We start from the raw sequence: 27,995 nt of genomic DNA, 5'->3' as shown, positions 1-27,995 counted from the left end.
TTGATGCTTGGAAAAAATATGGAGAAGGCATCACTTCATGAAACTGATTTTGTGCAATATATCTTTTACTGAAGGAATAAGTTTAAGTTTCTTGATTGAATGTATGTATCCTACTGTTTTGTTTTTTTGTGTTTTGTTTTTGGGGGTAGGTTTTTGGTTTTTATATTTTCCTAACTCGCTGAACTTCATTAACCTTCAGAGCCTTTGAGCCTATTCTGTTTGTATAAAAGTTTCAAGCCTTCTGGATCAGTGGTTCTTGATCGTTAGATACATCCTGACTGATGAGAGATGCAGATCAGACTGTGATGAATAAACTAATATTTGAGTTCTGCATTCAGTAAAGATTAGTAAGAGAAGTAATTAGTTTCCTGACTTAGCATTATTGAAAGTCGTAACACTGTGAGAAGTGATGTGATTTTATAGCAGTAGAAACTGGTGACTGTACTGCTGAGCTACATGGCATAAAAAGAGGTGAAATAAAAAAATTAAAGGAAGGTCTACTTTAGGTGACTAATACAATTAGTGTGGTGGGGTGAAATGTGGCTTACTGGCTTATCACTATAGAATGTTTGCACATGGTAACTGTGATATGAGACATTTAGTTTTGATTTACAGTAAATTGTGCCAAGTGGCTTAGCCTTTCTTGCATTCTAGCTTTAATGGCTCATAAATGTTTTGAGGAATGTTGCACTGAATACATAATATTCAGTTGCATTTTCTATACTTAAAATGATTTTTTTCTAATTTTGTGGTAAAATGATATTTTTTTTTGTTTATTTTTCTGAAGTGAGGTGTTGAAAATGCTGTTTAAAAGCGATGATCTGTGTAGTCAGGCTAGGAGGTAGAAATCTGAATTATACTGTTTACCACAACAGTGGCAGAGGTGCATATTTAGCGCTTGTGGCAATTAGGTTACACATTAGATAAATAACTGACTTTAAATGGGAAATATTGACCTTACTTTTTCTCTACCTTGAGTTTGTCATGAGAATTGAAAGCTAGGTTATATGTTGGGATATTGGATATAAAGTGAACTAGAGCCACTAAACTCAGAAAGTATAAGTAATGTTTGCCCGAGTAAAAAAATTGTTTAACAGCTCTGCTTCTACCTCATACCTAGACAGGGCCTGCTTATTGAAGTAGAGTTGTTGCTGTCTGGCTGATACTCAAATTTTAATATTTTTTGAAACATAATTAACACTTGCATACAGCTTCCTAGCGTACTAACTTGCTGTAGTGATGTACTAACTAAATTTAATGGTATTTTTAAAGTATTCCAAGAAATCTTCAGATACGAGAGGTAGGAGGAAAGCAATTGATGTTATGTTGGCGTCAACTGAGTTAACGTGAATATTCTGGTACCTTTCTCCTGAGCTCTTGTTAAGAGTAGCACTGTTAAAATGAAACAATAAAATTAATCTATTTTTTTTAAAAAAAATTAGACGTAGATTTGTCTTGTGTAAAGTTTTTATAGGTTGAGTAAGTCTATAATTCTTATCCCAGAGCAGTCTGGCTAGTTAAAGTGTGAAGGATAAAAAGGAGGACTTACTAGACCTTAGAAGAGATTGTGAGGAACAGAGACTTTTATTCCAAAGGTTACTTAAAGTTAATGCTTTAAGTAATTAATTTTAACAGCTAAGAATGGTCTTACTTGTAACTAGTCTATTCCACTTGAAATTTATAGAAGGAAATTGAAACATCTAAAGATTACATTACTGATTACGATACTTTGGGTTCAAATCTTGACTTTGATAACAAAACAAAGCATAGTCAATGGTAAAATAATTCTATAGTAATAGCTGTAAATTCTCTTTCATATTTGCCAATCTATTGTAAAGGGGAAAGGGAAGCAAAGAAACAATACATTGTTAAAACTTAGGTTGAAACTATAACTACTATGCTTGTTTCTCTTTATGGAGTCAGAAAGAGGCAGAATTTTTGTTGTCTGAAGCTTTCTATCTTGAGGTAGGCCACGGTAGTCTCCTAACTTATCTTACATTGATCAGATTCCTAAAAACTGTTAGTGAGTGTGTACTTTCATCAGAGTGGCCTTAATACAGCTAGGATATATTTCAGTTTAACAATGTTGGTATGGTTTATCTTTTAATATCAAGTTAAGGTAACTGATTAAAGTAATTTATGATGGATGTCCTATGAATACTTGCTCAAAACTGTAAGAAAAACTACCGAATATGTTACCAAGAAGCCTGCCAGAAGAAAATCAGTCATATCATCGGCTTTTCAAACTACGCTTACATTATTTTTAGCAGTTATGCCTGAGACTGCTCTCAGATTTGCTCTGAATGACTTTGATTACTTCTGTTTCTGCTATCTGTTAGGCAAGAGTTAGAGCTTTAACCAGTTTCCTACTCTGTTACCCCCAAATACTTTGGTTTCCTTGTCTAGAGAGCCAACTGATGCTTCCAGAATAGCTTGCAGTCTACCCCTATTAGAGGGAAGGGAGCTGGATGTGGTTGAAGTTACGCTGACTTTCCCTCCTTTCCACCTAAGGTGATGCCTAGGTGAGCTTGGGAGCAGTGAACCATCCGAGAGAGAGGGATAGATCTTAAGTGAGAATAGCTGAGACAAGCTTCATGTCTTTTCCACTTCATTTCTGTTTCCAGCACACAGAGACTCTCTAGCTGAAGCTTTTGTCAAAAGAGATGGATACAGTTTACCTGATCTGAAAGTTTTTCTTGAAATATTTGCTTTCACTTGAACTATCTGAAGTCTGGTCTGTGGTCTGTTCTTATTTAAAAATCATCTATTTTTCAAGTCTTTCATTGTGTAAGTTTAATGTAAATTTTATATATAAAAGTGACTAGTACTGTTCTCTATAGATAAATAAGCTTAAAGTATAAAATTATCCTTCAAAAAACTTTTTTAGATTACCAAGAATAACACAATAAAAGGGTAATAATCTAGAGTTTTGGAATGAGCAGGTGTAACTATTCATAAGTAATTCTTACAGCCTTTAATGATATATGATTTGAATTTAACAGCAGGTCAGATTAAGTAACAATCTTTTTCCTGATTATTTGTTTTGAGGATTATTGTCTTGCACAAGAAAATACGATGGGAAGTCTAAATCAATAGTTTAAAAAGCATTTTTAGTCATTTAACATTATTAAATGATTAAAAAGTTGAGATTTAAATTCATTTTAATTAAAAAAATAAAATACTTGGGCAATTTACTGAGTTTAATATGATTTAGAGTGCTTCTTTTAAAGTTTTCTTTAAAATATGATAGACTTCATGTAATGACTGTGAATGAACTTTATTATGCCGTTTTTAATGAAATATTTTTTTTCTTTTGCTGTCATACTGCATGGCAGATGATACTGTGCATTAAACAAGAAATGCATAGTCATATGTCTATCATCCTCCTTGCACACTGAGGTTTGGTTATACTCCTTTATTATGTTGTACAAATTTGGGTACCTTAGCATTTCTTGCCCAATAAGTAAGAACGTAATGATTTTTTACCACAGTCAGAACTTTTCTTTTTGTTATAACAGAAGTGCAGAATTTGCTTCATTCCTCAGCTCATGGTAGGAATACCAGATTATCAAATACTGTCTGTATTTTTTTAAAGAAAATAGTAAGGTACAATAGTAAACGTGCATTATATCTTTATTTACATTGGATTTTATAATTGGAAGTCAAAGACTCTAAACTTGTGCTTGGTACCATGTACAAATGTAGGAGGCCCATCCCAAAGTAGATATGACTTCAATTGTATGATTATTTCTTCAGTGTAGCTGTTGTACTGCATCACATCTGAATCATCTCTGAGTGACAATTATATGCCACGTGTGCTCCCTTGTCAGTGCATCCTGAGGCGCTATCTTTGTTTTTTTTAAAGGTTGAGATAAAAGCATCAAAAAGCTAAAAATCACTGTACAGATCTTCAGAATATAGTTAACAACTAGCTATCCTAAATGTCCTCAGCTCCTTCAGACAGGAGAACCTCCATAGTATCATGGCATATGTCACAGAATGTAGTCAGGCTCTTACTGCATCCAGAGCAGCCCAGTGACTTCTCTAGGTGACTGACTCTCAGCCACCAAAGGCACTAAATGCTCCTTGGAATCTGTGTTTTTAATATGAAGGCTGCATTTCTCATCTGCATAGAAATTTTTGTGGAGCCATAGGTGCTTAGTAATTTGTTAGTCTGAGGAAACACTGAGATGTCCAAGGAGTGTAGGATTTTTTTCCTGAATAAATGGAGCTTCCTAAAATTCTTGTCCTTTCTTTTAGATCTTACTCTTGTTTACTGCAGTCATAATTGAGAAGGAGAAAATTGGGTGAATATTAAAAACAAAAATCACATTTCTCCGTATTTCTATCTCATATGATCAGAGAAACCCTTAAAATGTTTAAATTCTAAACTGCTTACTAAGGATTTCATCCAAGATAAGTGTGTAAAAATTAAGGTAAAATCTGAAGGTCTAAAGTGAATACTACTTGTGTGGTAGTGGTGGGTTTTTTTGCTTGTTTGTTTTTTGTTCTGTTTTTTTTTTTTGTTTTGTTAGTGGCACCTTCTTCAGCTTCTGGATGCTACAGGGTCCTAATCAAGGATTGCTTCCTTTCCAGCCATAACACAGTACTTTACCCTTGACACTGATGAAAAAATCTCTGCTTCCCAAATAAACAAAAAAAAAGGCCCAACAAAAAACCCTGTGGTGCCAAATACATTTTATTAGAATAGGTCCTCAAAGGGTCTGTCCCAGGCCCTATCTCATTTTCAACCTGTGCTGAACTTGCATTCAGTACAATTCTGGATGCAGTAGAATATGCATACAAACAGCTGTACAAAGGAAATAATCCAGTTGTGCCTTACATTAATGATAGTTTTTTGTGATATATTGTCTGCATGCATATTTAATGCCCCTAGAACTGAGATTCTGTAGCTGAAAGGAAAATGGGTGGGAGGCTAATCCACAGTAGAACGCAAGTATAAACATTGAAGGTGAAATATTTTGCTATTGTAAAATAAAATATGATTTTCATGTTTGAATGTTGTGCTGAACACTAGCCACATGCTGTTTGTTTTATAAAATTTTAAATGTGAAATGTAATGGTTTTTGAAAATACATTGAAATTGAAAAGTGTAATAGTATAATAGCCAGCTTAATTATCAACTACTTTTAGTTGTAGAGATAGCTTCTCATTTCCTTCTTTTTTTAAAATAATGGTTAAGGTCATCCTTGCAAAACAAAATTCTATGGTCCTACTTTCACATTCCAGCGCTGCAAAGTAAAATGTTCTTCCAGTGATATCTTTTACATAGTTACTATTTACTATCAAAACAATCTTAATTCTCATAAAATTAGAAACAGGCATTAAAACTTATATAGTAATTTAAGTTAATGAATAGAGTTTGTGTTTTGCATTAGCTGTATACAATCTGCTGATACTGCCTTCTACAAAAAGTAATTTAAATGCAGTATGTGAACAATAAACGTGGACAGTACAGCATACCTTGCGAAATATGATACCCCTTTCAGACAACCATTGCTGAATGATTAGTTGCTTTACATGATAGTTCCAATCATTTAATCAAAACCATGACCTTTACGATTGTTTTAATAATATGAATATGAAAATAATGATGTAGTCTTTTTTTTTTTTTTTTGTACTAAACTGTCAAAGTTTGTTCAAAGCCTGTGGATATGCTTTTGATTTGTCAATTCCTCTGTCTTTTTGTGAATGTGGAATATTTGCTATTTATTTTGGAAATCTAACATTATACTTTTCAACCTTAACTTGGAACTTTAAATCATTTTAATTTTTGAATTAAGCATACCTTTTAATAAATAATGTTATTTAATTACTTTTATGTGTTTTATGTTTGTGTTGAGGATACAAAAAAGATAATGTATCATGCCTAGGGAAAGCATAAGAAACATTACTAGAAAACTGTTTACTTAGGTAACTCATTTGTAGGACAACTCTGGCATTAAAATTTGCCTGCAGCACAAAACTGTTGACTATGTTGCATCTTCCTCATGAAAAATAAATCAGTGAGGAAAAATATGTCAAAGTATACATACGTGAATACGAGAATCAAAGGAAACTTGTCAGTAATACATACGTGAATACGAGAATCAAAGGAAACTTGTCAGTAATCCCTAAATGCACATCTAAAAATTATCCATCTATATCACTTAAGGACAAAAGTATCTATATGATATCTCAAGGTGTCCTCTGTCTCATCTCTTGACTAAACAATATTCTCTTTCCAAAATACTATTTGATATTAGTAATAAGCAACCATATAAATCTAATAAAATCAACTTTTTAGAGGGAAAGAACTTACTCAGTTTCAGAAACTGTAAAATGCTATGAAGTGTTCCAAAGTCATATAAAGATGTATGGGAATTTACATCCCACTCATGACTGAGATTATCAGAAACGAACTAGTCAAAGTAGGGGATTTCTTCTCCAAAAATTACCTTATTTTACAGGATGACTGTAGTCACTTTGATTTGCTATATACCCACACTCATTTCTGAGGTGCAGATCTGAAATAACAATGGAGAGCTACATCAAGGTGGAACAGTATAATGTGGGCAGCAGTTGAAAACAACACACACACACACACAAACTCATGAGAATTGACGAAGTGTGTTAGCTATCAAGTGATTTGCCAGCTCTGAGAAATCATCCCAAATTCCAGTGCAGGTGAAACCACTACAGAGGAACCACCACAAATTCTGTGTCAGTTAATGCTTCCATATAAGGTACTTATGTTAATGTTTACATTTTAATACCTCTGTAGGACTTATCCCTGCCTATTCCTTAATGTGTTTACCTATTGCTTTTTTTAATGTATTCCAGTGGTGTCTAAAATAGGAATGTTCATCCTACAGTTGATAAACTGCCTGCCCAGTGGATAATCCTACTCCTGTTTTGCTCTCTGCAGGCCTCCTTCTGTAAATACATCTTGGGTATGAGTAAAATGCTAGACTGATTGTTTTTTGCCTGTGGCAGCTGTCCGTTCCATGTGTTCCACTGGCTATGTGCTCTGGCAGTTCCACAGACTGTCACGTGCCAGGGTGCACATGCAGTCTTGCTGCTAGGACAGCAAATGCTATCCTGAAAAGAGTGGGACAGTTTAGGGCCTCCCTGGAAGTAATGACTTGGTTGGAAAAAAACTGTGGCAGGGCATTTATCTAACCAGTCATTCTACACATTATATCTGAAAAGTCAATTACTCTTACATAGGCAAAGTACTCTTCCTTTGTGTATTGTGAACTACCTCCTGTTTATTTCAGGCTATATCTCCAATTTGTTTCAGTCCTTCTGAAAACTGGCCTCTTCTCTGAAGTATTTCTATTCCTTTAAGCTTGATAGTATCTGTGACTGACTACAGAAAAGGCACCGTAAATCCTTCTAATTCATTAATGAAAATATTGAATGGTATGAAATCAGTGTGAAGGGGCCTGAAATACAGAGTACTAATAAAAAATATTCTACTTGACCAGCTTAATAAACTTCAGCTGTGATAGCGAAGCTTCAGTAACTGGTTTCTGAGTATACTTTTGCAGATGGTTCATGGAGAATATGGCTTCCTATCCTCAGAGGGCTGTCCTCAGAAATAAAGCCAAATTCAAGATATGTAGCTTTTATTATTTTCAAAATACTTCATTCTCTGCTTTTTATATTTTCTAACATATTTCACTCAGTATTGAGAGATCACCTCTGCATACGTTTGTGATGCTGTAGGCTCTAACGTGCTTGCTACATTTCAAATGGATACCTTGCAGTTTTGTTCTAGAAACATCCACCGAGCCACTGTAATCTCTTGGTATACTTCAGAGCTTCCATAATACCCATACTATACCATACTCATACCATAATAATAGAAACATTCATCGTGATGCTTCCATAAAACTTCATAACTAGTTCATATACTGTAGATTTCTGTTATGCTGACTGCTATTCTTTCCTTGCTTTTTTTTCTTTCTTCCTATCTGTTTATATTTGTCTCTGTACGTTTTGCTTTAACTCCTTTCAGTAGTGCCATGCAACAGGACAAGAGGCAACAGGCACAAATTGAAACACAAGAAGTTCTGCCTGAGTATGAGGAAGAACTTGTTGACTATGAGACTGACAGAGAACTGGAACAGGTTGCCCAGAAAGGTTGTTGGAGTCTCCTTTTCTGGAGATATTCAAAACCCTCCTGGATGTGATCCTGTCTAACATGCTCTAGGCGACCCTGCTTGAGCAGGGACGTTGGACAAGATGATCTCCAGAGCTGCCTTCCACCGCCATTATGTGATTCTGCTTTATTCTGTAATTGCACATAACATAGTAGGATATTGGTCAGTGATTCCTTCTTGCACTTGTAATATAAACAAGCAGAAGAGGAACAAATACTGAAATATAATATGAGATACATTAGCCTTGTATTTTATATTGTGTCTTAATGCTATATTATACTATAACATGTAAAGTTGTGATGGTGGGTTTTTTTTGTTTTTCTCTTTTTCTTTTTAAACCACTGCACATAGGGAGATTCCGTGGGCTAAAAGGTTTTCACTGGTAGTCAAAGTGATCTTTTATGCTATTCTTAATTTAGATAGGAATGTGAGTTAAGTATCACTGTATATTGTTAGGCAAGGCTTCATAGTGTGTATATTTAGGGTTTGAATTTTCATAATTTACTATGATGATTTCAGGTGTTAACATCTGACCTGGAAAACAGGGAAAAGCAGCAGCAAAAAATGCTGGACCAGCTGAAGGAAATACAGAGTTCCTACAAGGCTTGTGAGAGTGGACGTAGGCAAACTGAACTCCAGGCTGCTGAGCTAGCTCAGCAAGTTGAAGAGAGTGCCAAGGAAGCAGAACGATACCTCACCGAATTCAAGCATTCAGAGGCACTCAGGCTAGAGACAGAGAAAAAAAAAGATGATTTGAAGGTGAGAGCACAGGAAACCATCAGACAGTGGAAGCTGAAATGTAAGAAACTGGATCGTGAGATGGAAAAACAAAATGAAACTATCAATGATCTAATGAACAAGAACAGTCAGGTGAGAGCAATGTGTGTGGTTGTGTGATTTTGTTGTTGCTTTTTCTGGTTTTGTACCCTTTTCATTTAGTTTAGATGTGAAGATAAGGAGTTTGTGTAAACTGCAATTTATAATCCACCTTAAGTTCTGGAGTGAAGTTTCTAGGGAGAATTCAAACCAGCAATAGATGGCAATATTTTTCAGTTGTTATGATCTGAGATGAACATGTATCAGAAGCTATCAAGTATAAAGTTCCAAATTCTCTTCTATCTGCTATTTATTCCAGTCTCTTCACTTAACCAAAGCTTTTTTTTGTGAAAAGGTAAGGTAAGTTTCTCCATTATTGTTGATTTTATGTTAAATGTTAACTGAATAAGTAAATTTAGCTCATTTTTAGTTAACTTTTATGAGGAAATTGTGCCACATTATTTTTCATAAACTTGTAATCACATTAAGTTATAACCCGTGTTCAAGTTATTCATTATATCATGTGTTAGGCAGTAGTCATGTCTTAGGTATCATGTAGGTATTTATTTTCACCATGTATTTCAGATTGCTAACAAACAGGCCATAGTGATATATGGACTTCGGTCACACTAGCATGTTTTTCATTTCATTCTGTATTTAAGTTTTGCTTAGATTCTAAAAGTATAATGATACCTTTTATTGACAGTAAAGACCAGAGATTCTGAGATTTCAGAAGGCTGACAACTTAGTTTGGATTTGTTGTTCGGTGACAATAGAAGGATCTTAATTTTTTGTTTGTTTGAGGGTGTGCACATATGAACGCTCAAGCTTTGGAACATACGGGCATCCTGTATTCAATCTGGAGATTTCAGCAAAAAGGGAATCCTTACCTTTGTTTATGCTGAACATGCAGTTTCTACTTATTCATCTGGGTAGAGACGCTCTTGTGTTTTTTATGAATTTTCTTGTTTGTAACTTAACTCTTTTTTAAAAAAATGCTTTTCATGCATGTTTAGCCTCTTCCTTATGTTTTTCAGAACTTTTCTTCGAAAGAATCCTTTCAGAATTTGATCATGTGATATTTCTGGTCTTTTCATTTGTCTTTTTCTTCAGTATGCCATATCTTGTATTCCTCTGTTCTTTTTCCCATGAAGTTCATCAGGAAAAAATCTATGTCTTTCTTTAATATGCAGAATTCCTTGACTTTTCTAGTCCTGACATGCTGCTTTAAAGGCAAACCCTCACATCAGTGTCAATGCCATCATTCTATCTGTTGTTGGAAAAGTAGTGCAAACCATTGTTCTCTTTGTACTGAGGCTGTGGTTCTTTGTATTTTCTAGTGATTGTGTCAAAAGATGTCTGTGCTATCATGTCCAGGATAGCACTAAGCTTCATGTCATGAGCATTTCTCTTAATCCACATGGCCTGCTGGTACTGTGTATGATATTGTATGGCCTAAGTTTGTTTTTATAGAGTGTCTCTCACCTCTTTTTACATATTTTCTGGTGGCACGTATACTATATAGAGGTTACTAAATTCTAGTAACCTAGGATTACTAGATTTGACCTAGACCTGGATCTCTTCATACCATCCTCTACTTTGTCTTACTCAAAGATTGTAATTTTCAGGGGATGTGTATTGTGAAATGCTGTCAGTTTGTATTCTTCCTGTGTTGTGCCTGATTTAATAATGTTTTCTGAGCTTGGTACGTGTCCAGTATATATAAGTACAGTCAAAAGTACAGGAGAAGCCTCGATGGGGCTAATCCTTAACGGAAATTAATAAACTCTAACAGATCTAAGATGTCATTTCTTCTGGAGTTGCTATTTCTCTCCTGAAATCTCTAGCTTATTCCATGCTCTCTAGCTATTTTTCACTATCTGGTGTGTCCATGCTCACTGTTATACCTATCAACAATTCATTGTTTTGTCATCTTGTCGTATTAGTGTAGCCCTAGCCCACTTGTTTTGGGAAATAAGATTCCTAAACATTGAGAAGTTGGTCATCCATCTAGGTAAAGGAAAGTGTTTAGAGAAAGGAAGAAAACTTGAATCATTTAGAAATCATGTATATCTCTTATAACAGACAAATGAGAAACAGACAGTAGAGGAGAGAAATTTGTGGAAAAACAAGCAGTGTGCGCCAAATGCTCTGAAACCAATGTTATTCTAAAGGCATAGACTAACACAGTCTTTGTAATGTCAATTCATACTGCTATCCAAGACTGAAATTTCATTTAGATATTATGTAGGATTCTTTGACATAGATTTTTTTCTCTGTTCTTAACATTTTCTACAACAAATGCATAAAAATGCTAATGCAGTTGCTTTGATTTTACCTCTATTTATAAAACGGTTTCAATCTGTTTCTTACTCTAAAAAATCATCAGCATGTTGCCAACAAGTGAGATAAGTTCTTCACATTAGAAGATCAACTCTTTATTGGAGGAATATCATATAAACTGCAAGTCATTAAAAAAAAAAGCACAAACATTTCATGTCCTCAGTGCAATACCATAGAGAATTTCCAAATGAGGTATAAGCCATCTAGATGCAACATTTTGTGATAAGCTTCAGTCAACTAGATAAACGTAATTTAACCAGCTTTGAAATAAGAGAGAGAGAGAGAGAGAGAGAAATGCTAGTCTGATGTCTTTAATTCTGATAAAGGTCTTCAAAGAGATGATAGCAGGTTTTGAAAACTGGATTACAAGTATAGTTTGCATTTATATGAGATGTTCCAAATATTTGCAGACTAATTATAGAAAGGTTGAAACACTGATATTTTCTTGGGGTGGGGAAAGGAAGCCCAAAACATGACATTTGCTACTCCATATCCTTACTTTCTTATCCTCATATTTGTCCTGCATACTATATATGGTACTGGATTTCTTTTTCTTCTTTTCTAGGCTGTGAAAGAAAAAGATGATCTCAAAAGTCAGCTTCTCTCTGCTATACACCAAATAGAAAACCTTCAGAAGGAACTGAATGATGTGCTTACAAAGAGGGCCCGGCAGGAAGAGGAACTCCATTGCAAAGAGGTAAAGCTGAATGAGATGAAGTCTCATCAGATATCTCTGGAGGAAGAGATCAAAGAAGCCCAAGGTACTGTAAATAAATTGGAGAATGAGTTGAAAAAGCAGGTCTTTATACAAAATCAGATGCAAGTTGAAAAGGAACACTTGGAAGGAGAACTTGCAACTACTAATTTGATCCATGAAAAAGATCAGGAAAGACTCTTAGAAATGCAAGCAGATGTAAAAAACTTAAGCGCTATACGTGCGGAACTAACAAACAGAATAGCAGAGGAAGAGAAAACCAGAAAGGAGTTACATAAGAACCTCTCAGATCTCCAGAAACAGCAGGAATCTAAGCGTCATGAGATGACTTCAGCTAACAGGCAATTGAAGATGGAAAGAGAAGTTCACCAGCAGGAGCTGGCAGATCTTAGGTCAGAGTTACAGAATGTTAAAATCAAACATGAACAAAATGTTCAAGAGTTAACGAAGCTCCTTAAGCAAGAAAAGGATGATGCAGAGGCTCAGATTAGGATGCTAAAGGTATTCTGAATAATTGCACTGTCGAACTTTCTTTTTTCCTTTATTGACATTAATGAAGCATGGTCTTTAAAATATTTTAATGTATGTATTTTATTGCAGGTCATCCTATAAGTTCAGGATAAAAATGTATTTTTACTAACTGTTAATAGGTCTAAGTCAAAAGCTTTTTTTTAGTTCAAAAGTAACCAAAGTGTGTATGCGTCTGATCCATGATTGTAATGATGGTCTGAATATTGATACTAATAGTTGTACCAAAATGGAATTTAAGAAAATATACTTCAGTGTTTCATTTACTTTCCAAGAACCCTTAATTTACATGCATTTTTTTTTTTAACAGTTCTATGTCCACAAAACAGAGAAGAGTAGAAAACTTGAAGTAGGATTTTGGATGTTGTAGGTTAGTAGGGTAAGCCGGGTAGGGTCTCACAGTCCCTGTAGTTACAGGGACTGTAAATACAGTAAAAGAGATAATCACATCAGTCTAAAGGGTGTCTGATGAGGTCAAGTCATCACACTGATGATTTGGTTTCTTTCTGCCTGAACTCTTCATTGTATTGCAATTGAGTTTTACTTTTATGGATGGACTTTTCTTCCAAGTTAAGGTAAACTTATCATGCTTTTTATCAAACTATTTTTATATATCATGATTTTGAAGACTGAGTTTAGGGAAATCTAGCAGAAACTTGGTTTTCTGTTATCTTTTCCTATCAGGCTGATGTTTGTTTTTGTTTTTTTTAGCCCAGAAAACAATTGTCCTTTGCAATGGCAATCTTGACCTTCTTTATACCTCAGCCTTTTCCCAACAGCACCTACAAAAGTTGGACAAAACATACGTTACATTGTACAAAAGTTGTTAATGATGAAGACTTAAATATAAAGGTCAGTTAGGAGGGACTTAGGAAGTAAAGTGAAAATATAACAAAGTTCTAGGACCTAAAGCTTAATCTTAGCTTGAATAGGAATTTTGGTGAGTGAGTAGCAGAGTATCAGGGGTGCAGAGCCCTGAGTTTACAGGACCAACTACTGCACAGCTTGTAAAAAGAAGTGCTATTTGATCCACTACAATTTTTTCTTTCTTGCATTTTGTACCTGACACTTTCTGCTTCACTTTCCTCCAATCTTCTGTAATGCTGCACTGGATTCTAAAGCTGTGGAGTAGTTGAGGATTTTTTGGGTAGTGGTGAGGTAACATAAGAATATTGTATGTTGCAGAAGAACTAGAACTGGAAAAAAAACCAGTATTTTGTGTGAGGTGTTTGTGTTGAGAAGGAGCTTGCTGTGTTAGTACTGAGATTCTGGTGCTTAAATGGACTCCTGGAACTAAGATGTAAGCTTTTAACTCTGTTTCTATAGAATCTATAATGCTCAGTTCTAAAGAAGTCTCTACGAATGACCAAAAATGTCTTTATTGTTATTATTTTAAATGGATAATCTAGACACAGGAAATTAAGTTGTTTGCTTAGTGGTCCCTAATCAGATATATGTTCAGGAGACCGGAATCTATCCCCTAATTTTACTATTTGCTCTCCTTTGCTTTGAAGCAGCTCTGTACTTTTACTATTATAATCCACAATATATCCTCATGTCTGCCAGCAATTTCAAGAGTTAGTCTTTTATGTAAGATTATCTAGAGATACGTATTTATACATATAAAATTTTATATGTGTATAAATGCCCACAGTATGGATTCCACAATTCACTAATATGAACTGTTTTCAAATAATGATATATGCATAATTTTCTTCTTAGCTTTTCTGGTGAATTTCTTATATTTGCCAGTTTCAGTCAGTTTTCAGTGATTATCATTACCTGATATTCATTATATGAATAGTCAGAATTGTAGAAATTAAAAATGCAACTCCTCAAAGCTTTTTCCCTGCAAATGTAGGTTTAATGTTGAGTTCTGAAATGAAATGACACAGTTCTAGACTTTCTGATTCCAAATGAATTTGTTAGTGGAAAAGTTGTGTAAGCACTAAGCTTCTTAAGATGATGTCAGTTGATGAGTGTAGCAGAGTTGAATGGCAGAATCTGAGACTTCTATTTACTGCTTTTTAAACCTTATGTGGTGCTACAAGGTCTTAGAGAATTTTGCAACGTACCTGGCAGGCATCAGTATTCTTTTAAGCTGATCAATCTTGTTTTGCACTTAATTTTGCATTATGGATGATGTACATGACAGCTCTAAATTCCAAAGGAAAAATCCGTATCATTTAACTTTTTTGTCAACGTTAATAAGTCATAATAATAGCTAATCACAAATAAGTCATATTAAGTCATAGCATATAATAATTTTATTTTTACTATATGAGTTGCTTAACTGATTGTCTTCAGAATCTGTGATATGTTTTACATGTTCATACAAATGATTGCACTTACTGTAACTTAAATGTAAAAGAAATGGCATATAATCATTCATCGCTAATTGTGTCCCATGGCTTGATACCCTGGGAGTGTTATAAAATAACCTGCATTCTGACTTTGTTTTCTGTTCTCTTATTATCATCAGATGGAACTTGTGGAAGAGAAGAACATAGTCAAGACTCAGTGTCGGCAACTGGAGAAGATAAAAATTGAGTGTGATAAGTTGGCAGAAGAATTAACCCAGAATGAAGAGGAAAATATAAAACTTAGGCAAAAATATGAGTTTGTAAAACAAGAATTGGAGAAAAAGGTAAGTGTACCTGCTTTTTGACTATAATTCATCAATCTCACAGCTCTATTTAAACTTCAGATAAATATCTAAAATGGTGAATTTACTTAAAAATGCAAAAAAATACATGCAGACATTAAAGAATGTGTGTAAATGTAACAAGGCAAAAGAGCTGTAGCTGGGTCATGGATTGTATCCCTCTAAAGATTGCAGATCTTAGAAGGAGGAATATTGGTTCTGTTGCATTCCTTAAATCTAATGTGGGTAACTAACAAATATCTAACCAAACTCTTCTATTTTTTTTCACATTCTCTTAAAGTTATAGTGTAATTATATAATTTAATTTTATAATTAAATTATATAATTTAATTATAAATTAACTATAATTATATAATTTAATATATAAATTAAAGTTATAGGATAATTCTAAATTTTATAATTAAATTTTATATAGAAAATTTGAAGTGGATAAGTAAGTAATAACAGTAAAGGTAATTATTTATAATTTAATGAAAATTGTTTCCTGTTTAAGTTTTTGAAATATGGCAAACAGAATTTTGTCAAACTTTTCCAAGACATTTTCATCCTGGTACTTTCTCATTCTGTCTTTGTTTTTCTAGAGATAAATGCCCATCTAGTTGCTTAATATTCAGCTTATTCACGCGTGCTGTCAAATATTTGCATTCTCACTACCTTTAATATTTTAATACGTTTAATTATCAACATTGCTTGTCAAAAACCTACTGATGAATACAGAGTTTCTGAAGTCATTTTATTTTGTAATGCCTTTTTCTGCTTTCTTGAGTTTTATTTTTGGTATACATGATTTGATCCCACAACAGTGCTTTTTAATGTGTTTTTCTTAACGTCAATATATTTTATGTAGTGCTGCTTATATCTTAAATTTCTTCTGCAACATTGTGATTTTGGCTGAGTATTTCTGTACGTGGATTGAGATTTATTGACAACATTGAAAATGAAAGATTGTTTCTCATCTTTGACAAATTTAATTTGATTTATATATTAAAATTCAAAAAAAGGAAAAAATGTGCATCCTACAGAAAATTGCTTATAAATTTTCCATGGTATCCTCAATTAAAAAAAATGGATATCTGAACCTTTGGCTTTAAAGTTCTTACAGTTGTATGTCAATTTAGTGATTTCTCATCCCTTTAAAATTAAATTTTGTGATATAATCATTTATTTTGGTCTAGTACATGAGCTTTGTTCATTCATTTCTCATGGACCATTGAACAGTCATCAGATTTTTTGATTAGCTCAAGAAAGTTTCAAACTATTCAAATCAAGTAACAGATGCGCATGGGCATTGTAGATTCTTTGTGGCTTTTCAAGTTTTTCAATTTAATTTTAAACTCATACTTTGTTATGATAAATATACGCAATATCAGTAGGTGTTGAGTTTAAAATTAATAGGATTCAGTTTGAATATAGATGAGGTAAAGAGACCTCGTAAACATAAAGAAAGTGAATCTGAATTTTAAAAAGGTATACATTGTGTTTAATTATCTTTATGGCATTGGGTCTTAATACTAAAATGCTTTACTTTCCTCTCTCTGGTCACTGTCCCATGAGTTATTCTCTGAACACTTTTTCTTGGAGAATGCATAGAATGCAAATACAGGTTTGCTTCAGGGGGCTGTGTTTGTGATGCTGGAAATTGACTGCCTCTAACAAGTTTAGAGTGAAAGATAAGAAGTGTTGACTGTGAGCTCTTTATCTACTAATGAAAGAGTTTTATGACAGAATGTAGAGTTTTGACTCTGAAATTGGGCTTTATGATTGATGGGTTTGGATTTGGTAGCAGTTCCTTCATAACTGATTTACAAGGGAATAAGGATAGTCAAGAGAGGAACAAGTGAGTAGTACAAGAAGGTATTATGGTACATGGAAAAGATCTCAACTCAGTTCTGAAGTGAGTTCAATGTGAGTTTAAGACAAGAAGAGGTATTGATATGTTATTAATGTAATAATTTCTCTTTGTTTTGCTTTTCTTTTTTTGCTCCAGGACAAACAGATCAGCAATGAAGAAGAACATTTGAGAAGGATGGATGAAGCCAGACTGCAGTTCAAGGATCATCTGCATCATTTAGAAATGGAACAGGAATCCATTCTCACTATGATAGGAAGTGAAATTGATGCTGCTTGTGAAATTCTTTCTCGGGACTCTGCAGAGAAATTCAAAGTAATTCTAAGTCTGCTGCAGATTTTTAGTTACCTCCTTAATGGATGATTGTAGCAGAATTTGTATGCATTGTTATCTGAGAAGCACATATTTGGTATAGCTAATTCATGGAGAGTAAGATTATTGATGTTTAGCTAATCTAGCTGCACATTGCCGTGTATTAGAGTGAGATACTATGAGGATCTGCCTAAACACTAATGGTTACCATTTTATTTCACCAGTGGTTTTTATAAGTGTGCTCTCTGTGTTGATGTGAAAGGATTTGATGTCAACCAGAGCTTCAAGGTAGATTTTCCCTGTACCCTCTTCTTATTAGGAAGCCCTTACGGACCTGAAAGGTTTTTAAAGTTAAACTCCTCTGTCCTGTCCTCAGGTTTTATTAGAATTTAATTTAGCAATTTCATTTTTTTTGAAGTAGAGAAATAAATGCTAGAGATGAAAAGGCTTTCTAACCTACTCTCTGCTTGTGAATCAGGTCCTTGTTTCCAGAAACTGAAACTCTTGAGCTTCTGAAAGCGTGTAGTTTGCTGTGATTTCACCATTTCCCCCAACTCTTCTTGTCCTGCCACCCTGCATCCCATCTGGAAGCTTTTTTTCACCTGAGCATTCTCATTTGCTCCCCAGAAACAGAACAGTCTCTCGCTCCAGGTGATTCTACCTAACTAGTCTTAAATCAGTGTGACACATAGGTAAGAATAAAGAAAACAGTCTGTGTCAGCTTTTACCTGTACTCATTTGCGTTATGTGTACTTATATCACAAATACTTGAGCTAGAGACATCTTAACCTTAAAAACCTTAAAGCACACTTAGACTACACCTTTCTTGTCTTTTCTTTTCAGAGCAGAGCATGCTTTCCTACTCTGCTTTTCATGATAACTTGGCTGCACTGGGCTGCCTTTGAAATATAAATATTTCAGCTGCAACACTGGAAAATTTGGTATCTCTTTTAACATTTTTTTTAATTTTATTTTCTATGTTCTCTTTCCCTCCTCACCTGTTTTGCTTAATTGTTTGGAGAGAAGATGCTTTGTTTCAGTCTTGTAACATGATTGTGTCTTTTTTTCTTCACATACGTGTGACCTTGACACAATGTCATAGCATACCAGGAGCAGCTTCTAAGAAAACATATTTGACTAACAAGCTTCCTCCTCTGTACCTTTGCAAATGAGTGGTTAATTACTAGGTTTTTATGATCTGACATAGTTGTGAGATTCTGGGATTGTCCATCTAAGGGTGACATCTTGAACTTGCCTCTGACATCCTACAGAGTTTTTGTCTTCTGGGTAAAGCTCTGCTGATCTCTGCTTTCACAAATCTCCTTGTTTATTTAGTTTAATTATTCTCTTGAACTGTTTACTGTTGGCAAACTGAAACAGGTTTGAATCTGAATTTTTGATTAGATAGTTAATGTAGCACAGTTTTATGTTGTCTGTTGTGGAAGTTCCCCCCCTTTTTTTTTAAAAAAAAAAAGAAAGAAAGAAAATCCCTTTATTGTATTGTTCCTCTCCTCAGTACTTCAGGTATTGTCAAAGTATGAAAGGGTTTCAGCCAGGTTCTTCCTTTCAAAGAAGAAATATCGATATTCAGAGAAATTAAGCACCAACTTTAATCTTCCTAAAAGTAAAACATACTGAATTGTTTATAATCTCCAGCTATTGATACTCTAAAAAAAGAATTGCAGATTTATTGTTGAGATTTATTTTTTTCAACCATTTCCAAACATTTTATTGTTATGTGAAATCTTATACTTTCAGTAACTACTCTGGTCATGTTTCAGCTCTAAACTGAACACTACCTTGTTTGAATATAGTTGTAAAGAATGAGTTTTACTGACATGGAAGTCAGAACTTTTAGGTATACATTGCTTTGTAAAGTCATTGTCATTAAGACTGAATCATTTCTTTTCAGCTGTGTCCAAAAGTGGTAATCATTTTCATGTAAAACATCTATTTGTCCATAAGTAAGCACGTGGTACAGTTTAGGTTCCTTTGGTTTCAGTTTTTGATAGTAAAGCCCACATAAATACATGTTAAAAAAATAGACTTGTTACCAAAGTTACGGGACATGGGCCAAAAAATACATAAAGACCTGCTGAATTGCAAAATGAGATAAATTAAAAACAAAACCAAAAACTTTAAATTAGAGAAAGGCATGAGGTAGTCCACATGAAACAAGGGATGAATCAGACATAAAGTTAATGGGAACTTCCTTTTAACTGGATTTCCATTAAGAGAGAGGTGTGCATGGACTGCTTTTTCCCCCTTGTCTACCAACTTGTGAAATGAAAAAAAAAAAAAATCCATTATCACAACTTTTTAAGTAAATAATAGAGGAAGTATATATGAAAGTATCTTTAAAGTAAGTTTTAAATATATAAAGTTCAGCTGGATTGCAGAAAAGAGATATATCACATTTACTTGTTATATGAAGTATTAATGAAACATTCCAGCATAGGTTCTCTTTTCATCTAAAAAATGAAAAATAGTGACGATTAACATTCTTTCTTTTGCCTTTCGGGTATTCAGAATAAGTGATTTGTCTTTTATACAGAGACACTGTAAAGAATATCATGAATCATAGATGTTTAAAATTTTAGTGTTTTATCCTTTTTTGCTTCATGATGAAACAAGAAATAGGTATTTACTGCACACTGTACAATGTGCAATAACTGCACATTGCATTTCTGTAGATATACTGGTAAAAATTCAATGACTAACAAGAATAGATTGTGCTACTTCTACTTTGTGTGCAGAAACTATTTTGTTCTACAGAATTGAGGAAAAAACAGTTGAATGACTGTAAAGCTTTTTTTGAAATGCATTTTACTAATTTTTTTTTATCTTGATGAAAAGATATGTGCTGAGCATGTTCCAAGCATGTTCTGAACATGCATCAATGTAGTGACTCTTAAAAGTACACAAATTCGGATTATAACAACTTACTTTTTACTTAAGTTGTACCTCTAAACAAAATTTACCTTTAAATGTGACTAATTCATAGTTAAAAGGTTGTTTCAAAACACTTACAGATATGATTTCTAAAGTGGACTTTAGCAAAGAATGTTTACTGAAAGATTTTTAGTAAGCAGAAGAGTCTTTCTTTTTGATGCCTAATTCCTTATTCTAAGCCTATTCCTTTCTCTTCCAATTTTCCTTAGGCAATAGCACTTACACCTGTGTTGCTGAATGATCCTCATCGCTGGTTAGCAGAAACAAAGGTAATAATGAATCCTCTTGAGATTATTACTGTCAAATCTTACTGAATAAGCTAGTATCCAACATTTATAATTATTTAGCAAAAAGTGTTTGAAAAGGCAAAAGGGAAAAGGAAAAAGACAAAAGCATTCCTTTGGCAGCAATCTTGGTACTCACTGACTATTATTTCAAGTGATAGCAAAATCTAGAAAATGATTCTGTCAAAAGATACCTCTATAGCCAGATTAACAGCAATGCTGTTTTCGCAATAAATAAATAAATAAATAAAGCATTGATAGTGTTTAGATCAGCACTTCCCACTCTGTCAGTTGTTTTGAGGTAAGAAAAACATGAGAATGTAACCAGTAGATTAAGTTATGGGGTTATAGAAAAGTTTTTGAAATAAGACTGTTCTTTATTAAATCTAAAGAGTATTAGAGTGGATTCTTGAAAATGAACTGTTTTTCTTCCCACTTTGTTTGAAGCTTCTGAATCCTATATTGTGGGCACACACATGCTTGGAAGGTTACTTAAAGGGATGAATACTAACTTCTAACCTTTGCTTTTCATTTTGCAACTCTTCCATCTCCCCCTCCCCCTTGAAGACAAATTGAAAATGTTTGTTTGTAAGATAATTTAAGATTATTGATGCTCTATGTAGGACATGTAGACCAAGGGAGACTGTTACTATAAATAGCAGAGATAAGATTTGCATCAAAAGAGAAATGTTATGTATGAAGTATTTTCAGTATTTAGGTAAGTTATACTGACTGTATTGAAAAGACCTTTCGAAAAGCACCTAGCAATCATTTGCATATGTTTGCCAGATAAGTTTCTTTAGCTACGAGAGGTGAGGCTAGAACGAATGAGAACTTAAAGCCCTTTACTTCATTTATTTATTTACTTTTGGTCTAATATGGAGTGAAAATATTCACAAAAGTGAAGAGGATAGGTATTTAAGAAATATAAATCTGGGAATATCTTGCCACTGCAGATAGCCATATTTCCACTTTTAGGTCATTGCAATGCAGAAAAATATTCAAAAACTGCAGTTGTCTTATTTCTCCTAAGTTTCTGAAATCCAGGGTGTTTACATCTAGCCCAAGGGATGGGAAATTTATTTGTAATAGTAACTATGTTGGTGATGATATTTTCCAAACATAATTAAATATTCTGTTCGCATTGTCAACTGTTTTTGTGGGCAAATTAATTACAAACTGTCCCTTTTTCAGAACTGGTCTTGTTTACCTCATCTGGCTTTTGATTCTTCTGTCTATTTCTAGAAGCTACAAATTTGCTTCAAGTACAGATAATTTTTCAGAAGTGACTTCAGAACTTTAATATTAAATACACAGCTTGTTCGTAGTGTTTTTCGTTACATTTCCTGTTTCCAGGTAATACACTGATTTCCAGACCATGCAGTTTAAAACATATTAAGGACATTTGTTTTAATCTTTTTGTTTACATTTTTTAAAATTTTTCCATCTTATGTGCCTTGTACTTTGTTGCTGTATATTTCATGGGTCTCTCTATCCATCTGCTTTTATTACATAAATTTTTAAGGGGAAGAATTGCTTTGCTATCCATCAAACTGTTGACTATCACACTTTTCAGGAGCATGTCATCAGTGGGCAGCAGAATTTGGCTGTAGTCTGAATCTTCCCTATTGTTTTGTGTTGTTCAGATCTGTTTTGTATACTGTAAGATAGCTTGGATTTAAAAATATTAGGGAGAAAAGATTTGCATCTTTGTACAAGAAAAAAGTAATGTAGGCATATAGTTAATAGCTGAAACATGTCTCAGTTTCTTTCTTTGAGTCCTTGGTCACTGCAGTAAAAGATAGCTTTTTTGTGTTTCTGGGTCCAGAGTGCGTTATTACTTGAGTTTGGGGTTAGTGACAGCCAACACTTTTTCTAGTTAAATAATTGGGTCATTAGTATATATTTGTGGTCTTCTCTTTTACTACTGCTAATTTTACTGTATTGACCATAAATTCTCATATTTATGAGTTCTCTTTTCCTTTTCCCTCTGTATGAATATTAAATGTTTTCTATTGCTGACCCTGAAGGATTGCTGTGACTTAACTTTTAATGCAATTGAATGCTTTAAATTCCTTTAATGTAGGATGGAGAGAGAAAGGTTTTGTGAAAGGGGAGAATGTCTCCTGGTATCTACATATACCCTAATTCAATATGAATTTCCATATGTGTATCTGCAAATTTATGCTCCTGATGTAAATAATCTGTGTGTTGCTTCTCTATTTACAGGATATCAGCTAAAATATGTTTATGTGTGTTGAGGTTTTTTGAGGGTCAAGATGTGCCTTTTTAATATTTCTGAATATCCTCTTTTATTATTGTTACACAATAGCTGTAATGCTAATAGATATATGTAATAGCCACAAATAAGTAGCTATTACTGCACAACGATTTATTATTTACATTACTGCATAATGATACTGCATACAATCCAAAGGTAGTTTGCTTAGTTAACATTTATGTCCTGCTATTTTTATTAGAATTCTTTCCTTTTTATTGTCCCTATTTTTAACGTAGACTAAGCTTCAGTGGCTGTGTGAGGAGGTGAAGGAGAGAGAAAGTAAGGAAAAGGAGCTGCGATGCTACCTACGGCAGAGCCGAGAAGAGCTCAAGCACTTTGCGCAGATGAAGGAGTCTGAACATCAATCTCTCTTTAAACGAATAAAAAAGCAAGAACAACTTTTGGAAGAAGTTCACAGAGAAAAGAGAGGTAAGTTGCTGGTTCCATTTTTGTTACTAAAGAGATATTTAAAATACTCCTAATTATGATTCTTGTGGTGCATAAGATGTATTTTATTGACTAGTAATTACAAGTTCTAATTTGGTGACTGGCTAGTGATAACCAAGAAAACAGTTTTTTGTTTCCTTTTGGTTAAATACACCTTTTTGCCAACAACTACATTTCAGCCTAGTACGATGGCTGAATAACACATGAATTTGCAGCATAGGCAGTAGGCGTACAAATTATTTTTCACTTGTACTATTTGAGGCGTTTCGCAACCTGAAGCAGAAATTATACAATATTCCAAGGCAGCATTGATTTATATTTATGCTACTTTTTAATCTGTCAAAAAAAAAAAAAAAAAAAAGGCCAAAGCAATCCCAAGTTCTTTGCAGTCCCTTTTGCTTAAATTGGATGTGCAAAGAACTTTGGTAAATTTTCCTCTCATCCTTTCTTTTATATTGCAAAAAGGAGTAATACAAGCTTTGTTGCTAATTAAAATGAATTACCCATGTTATGTACGGAATACCACATAAGACTAGTGTGCTTCCTCTGTACATGTGTATGTCTTGCTCTGAAGTGTTGTGTGCTAGCGTCCACACCATCCATACTTAGCACAGAAGGGAAATACTACTCAGGTTTTACTAAGGGTTGTAAAGTTTGGTGGGGCTGGCCTCAGCATCCTCAAGCCAAGAGCCATTTCTGAATATTACTCCAAGTACTTGTAGTTTATTATTTTACAGTTTTTTAGAGATGGACTTTGCTTTTAGGAGTAGAGAAACGTGCTTTTGTCCTTTCTTTAGGAGCTCCTTTTCTTAGCATTTCAGGAAGACAGGAAGATCTCACTCTTCATCATTCTGCTTTTCATACATGTTCAAGATCACTTATACTGTGTCATTTGTAGTTTAATTAAGCACATTATTTCAATAAAGAATATTTTTATAGTAAAATAAAGCATTATAGTGAACAGAAAATAGACAATTTACAGTGTACCTTTATTTTCATCTTCAAAAAGCTTTGTTTTTCAGTTTTATAAATGATTACTGGTTATTATTAACCATGTAAGAATGGATTCTTGTTAAATCAAAAGTAAACTGAAGTGTAAAATTGGTCTTGATCAGGAAGAATTTGTGCATATAAAGTTGAGTCACTGGCTTTCTTGGTACCATCATAATTTGTGGAACTTTATCTTCAAAGGCAAATATTTGCCCTCATTACTCCTTTTAAAAGGTTACTCCAGATACTTACTGCTCTGATGTTTAGAAGTTTCCTTTACTTTGAGGGGATTTTTATTAAGTGGTTGGAAAGTTAGTCAGATATTACATGCTGTGTACTGACCCACGCATGATTAAGCTGGATAAAACCAGAATTAACAGCTGTCAATACATAATTCTGTATTCCCATATTAATTGGAGATAATTTGTGTCCTGTATTATAACTGTGTAAAAACATAATGGTGGAATAAAAAGCATAATACAGCTGAAGATGTTAAGAGTAGTGAAAACTTATGTTTAGATTCTGAGATGTGTTGAGTTCCTTTTTCATTTGTTAAATGGCAGCCCAGATCATCCAATTCCGTAACAGATGGCTTGAGCAGAATTGGATAGCCCCATAAAATATTCAAATTCTGGACTGTTTCTCAGAGGTAATGTAAATGTGAGTTAACAGTGTGTGTAGATTTCTCTTCTCATCATACTTGAAGAAAATCTTCAGTTTAAGAGATAACTTTAGGTTACCCTTTGATAAGAGTGTACACCTCCTGCTTTGTATACTGTGCAGTAGGTTAAGGGAAGATCAGGCCCTCTGCTGAAAAGACAAGAAAATTTCTCAAGTAGAAAACATAAATAAGAACTTGTTTGCTATTAAAAGGTACACATGACTTAAGCAGTTTAAACATTGCCAGTTATGGGTAAGTAACATATCTTAATCACCTTACTTTCATTAATGATTTGAGACCTTTATCATATTCCCTTCTGTCATCTCTCTTTTCCAAGCTGAAAATCTCGTATCATTTTATTTCTGGAAAATATTACATACCTCAGGTCATTCTGTTCATGCACCTCTGTGCTCCTTCTAGTAGATCATTTATGAGGCAGTCTGACTAAGTATTTGAAATGTGAATCACTGTAGACTTATACCTGCAACATTCTTCTAAGAAATTGAGTTCTGTTCAGTTTATCTCTCAATGTGTTGTGACATAAGAAATAAATCCCTGAAGAAATGTAGTCTATATAAAACAAAAGTTCAAGTAGCCAATAATTTAACAACAGATGGTGAGGAAAATGCATTTAAAAAAGTATAAACAGTCTTTAAGGGAGAATTCTGAACATCATCCAGTAACCAAAGGAACTAGAGCCTGAAGTTTTCATATGAAAAGAAGGAAGGCAAGGAATTTCATTAGAAGAATTTCATTCATGGTGTTAAGAATTAAAATTACCTCAAGACCCACACTGAATGTTTTGAAAATATTTTCAAGTGTTCTCTTAGTGTTCTCAACTTCTCTAGTGCTCACCCGCTCACTCGCTCTCTGTAAGATACTCTACCAGAAGAAGAGTAAGCTTCTGAAAGCATCAAAAATGTGTGAATGGCTAGGAATCTGACAAGCTGAATTAGGAGGAAAATAATCCAAGAAAAGAAAGAGACGGCTAGCATGGTGATTACTGGTTTCAGAAAGAGGAATGATGCAAACAAAGGGAAGACTGTGAAAATAGTCAGTGAGAAAATGGACTAACTGACACTGGGTCCGAGGATCAGAATTTCCTTATTTAAATAGATCCTCTAACAAAATTTTATCTGAAAGAGTCAGAAATGAAAAATCTACCCAAGTCTGAAAATATGCAAGACTGCATAATGAGAGGCTGTATTTTTACATTTATAAAAGGTGGGCACTAACCTGGGCGATAAAGATTATGTACTTGTACTGAAAGTCTGGCTTGTAGGTAAACCTACAGAAGTATTGACATGCATTATGGGCTGATATAGCTTATAAGTATGGATGATGTCATCTGTTTTGAATCTTTTTATGTAATATGTTTGCACTTCTCACTTTCATAGCAATATCTTTTAGTTGCCTCAGTTTCAGAAGAAATTGTCACCTATTGGATTTCTCTTCTTGTGCTTTCCATACAAACTTTATTCCATACAAACAGTTAAGGCTCAATACTGATAACAATAGGGCACTCCTTTTATCAAACAGAATAATTACTGTTTTTTAAGCATTAGTCATTTTGTATTTAGATTGAGGAAGACTCAGATCAGACTAAACTTTGAAATAGATTTAGTTTCTAGTGGCTGACTTTATTATTATTGAAAATTCTTTTGTGAAGCATTAACAAAAATAAAGCAAGTAATAACAGAATAAGAATAGCAGTAACAATTAATAATAACAAAAAGATGTTGTAAACGTTTTGTAGAACAGGGCAGATTATTTTCTTTACAAGAACAGTAAGATGCTATCAAGATTTTCTACTTCTGCTTTTGAATAAGGAACTTTAAAAGAGAACATGCTTTGATCTTTTAAGTTTGAATGTTTCTATTGTTATCCTTCATTTGTTTAAAATGATAGTGCCAAGACCATGATATAATATTAGTATTGTTTTAGTATTCTTTGAATAACTGCTAAGATGATCTCCTGAGGCCTTAGTTGCCTAAGTGCACTGGGAACAATACAAATCAGATTATATTTTTAATTCTATAATACCTGATTTGGTTGAGGCTTTGTCAAATTTTCAGAGCATTGATTTTAATTTTAAACTATCTGCAGAAGTACCATGGAAAAAATATTAAACTGAATATAGTTACTTATGTAAGTGTGGTAAACAATACTGGTTTTCACTGAGCAGGGAAAAAAAAAAAGTAATCTTGTGCCTTCTAGTTACAATGGACATTCATGTATTCACTACAAATGTGTGTGATTACATTGGTTACCTGACATGTTACGGTTTTTGTAATTCTAAGTAAATGATGTTTTCTTCTGTCTACTTCTAGAGATAGATGCTCATTAAGGGAGATAAGGAAATAATGCTTTTTTAATACTGTTACATGTATGTTAATTTTCTTTATAATATAAAAAAGTAAATACACTTTATAATTCCCATAAATAAAGGATGAGAAATAGGACTTACAAAAAGATGACAGGATGCAGACAATGCAGGCCAGCATTTGAGTTTAAGGCCTGGGGCCAGTATACATACTGTTGCTGATGATACAGAGTCACACAGGCATGAAGATAGCAGCTGAAAGAAAGCAATCTCAGATAAAAAATATGAACCAGGAACACCAGCTGAAGTAGTTGAAACAGTAGTCAAAGACTTCAGCTGTAAGTTGCCATAGATGTTTCTGTAGTTACATCTACTACTAGTCATTCTTCCAAGGCATTGCCCCTCCTGTGGTTGCTTCTGGTGCAGATGAAAGGGTTTGATAATCCCCAAACTGCCAGCTGAGTCTAAATTGAGGAATGTTCAGATGAACTAACTAGCTATGACTGCTACTTGTAGATTTTTCAAAACAATCCCCTTGCAATCTTTATTTAGAAGTATTCTTAAAAGATTTTTAATTTAAATAATGTTTAATTTCTGATTTAATTTTTACTTCTTATGCATTTCTACAGAAGTGTTAGTGTTATCGCAGTCCCAACTTTAG

At 33.8% G+C, this 27,995-nt stretch overlaps 1 protein-coding gene across 1 annotated transcript in view; it reads left to right on the top strand.

Annotated features, from left to right (window-relative positions):
• Positions 1-27,995, top strand: part of CEP128 (centrosomal protein 128) — a 129,503-nt gene that overhangs the window by 40,521 nt on the left and 60,987 nt on the right. Inside the window, exons 13-18 of the mRNA XM_062577300.1 lie at positions 8,688-9,038; positions 11,893-12,543; positions 15,053-15,217; positions 17,223-17,399; positions 20,558-20,617; positions 23,150-23,342. Of these exons, the coding sequence (XP_062433284.1) occupies positions 8,688-9,038; positions 11,893-12,543; positions 15,053-15,217; positions 17,223-17,399; positions 20,558-20,617; positions 23,150-23,342 (1,597 nt within the window). The remainder of the gene's footprint in view (positions 1-8,687; positions 9,039-11,892; positions 12,544-15,052; positions 15,218-17,222; positions 17,400-20,557; positions 20,618-23,149; positions 23,343-27,995) is intronic.

This window comes from Rhea pennata, chromosome 5 (assembly GCF_028389875.1).
Source record: "Rhea pennata isolate bPtePen1 chromosome 5, bPtePen1.pri, whole genome shotgun sequence".
NCBI classification, from domain to species: domain Eukaryota; kingdom Metazoa; phylum Chordata; class Aves; order Rheiformes; family Rheidae; genus Rhea; species Rhea pennata.
The sequence above is the reverse complement of the archived record's forward strand: the minus strand, read 5'-3'. Positions and strand labels throughout refer to the sequence as shown.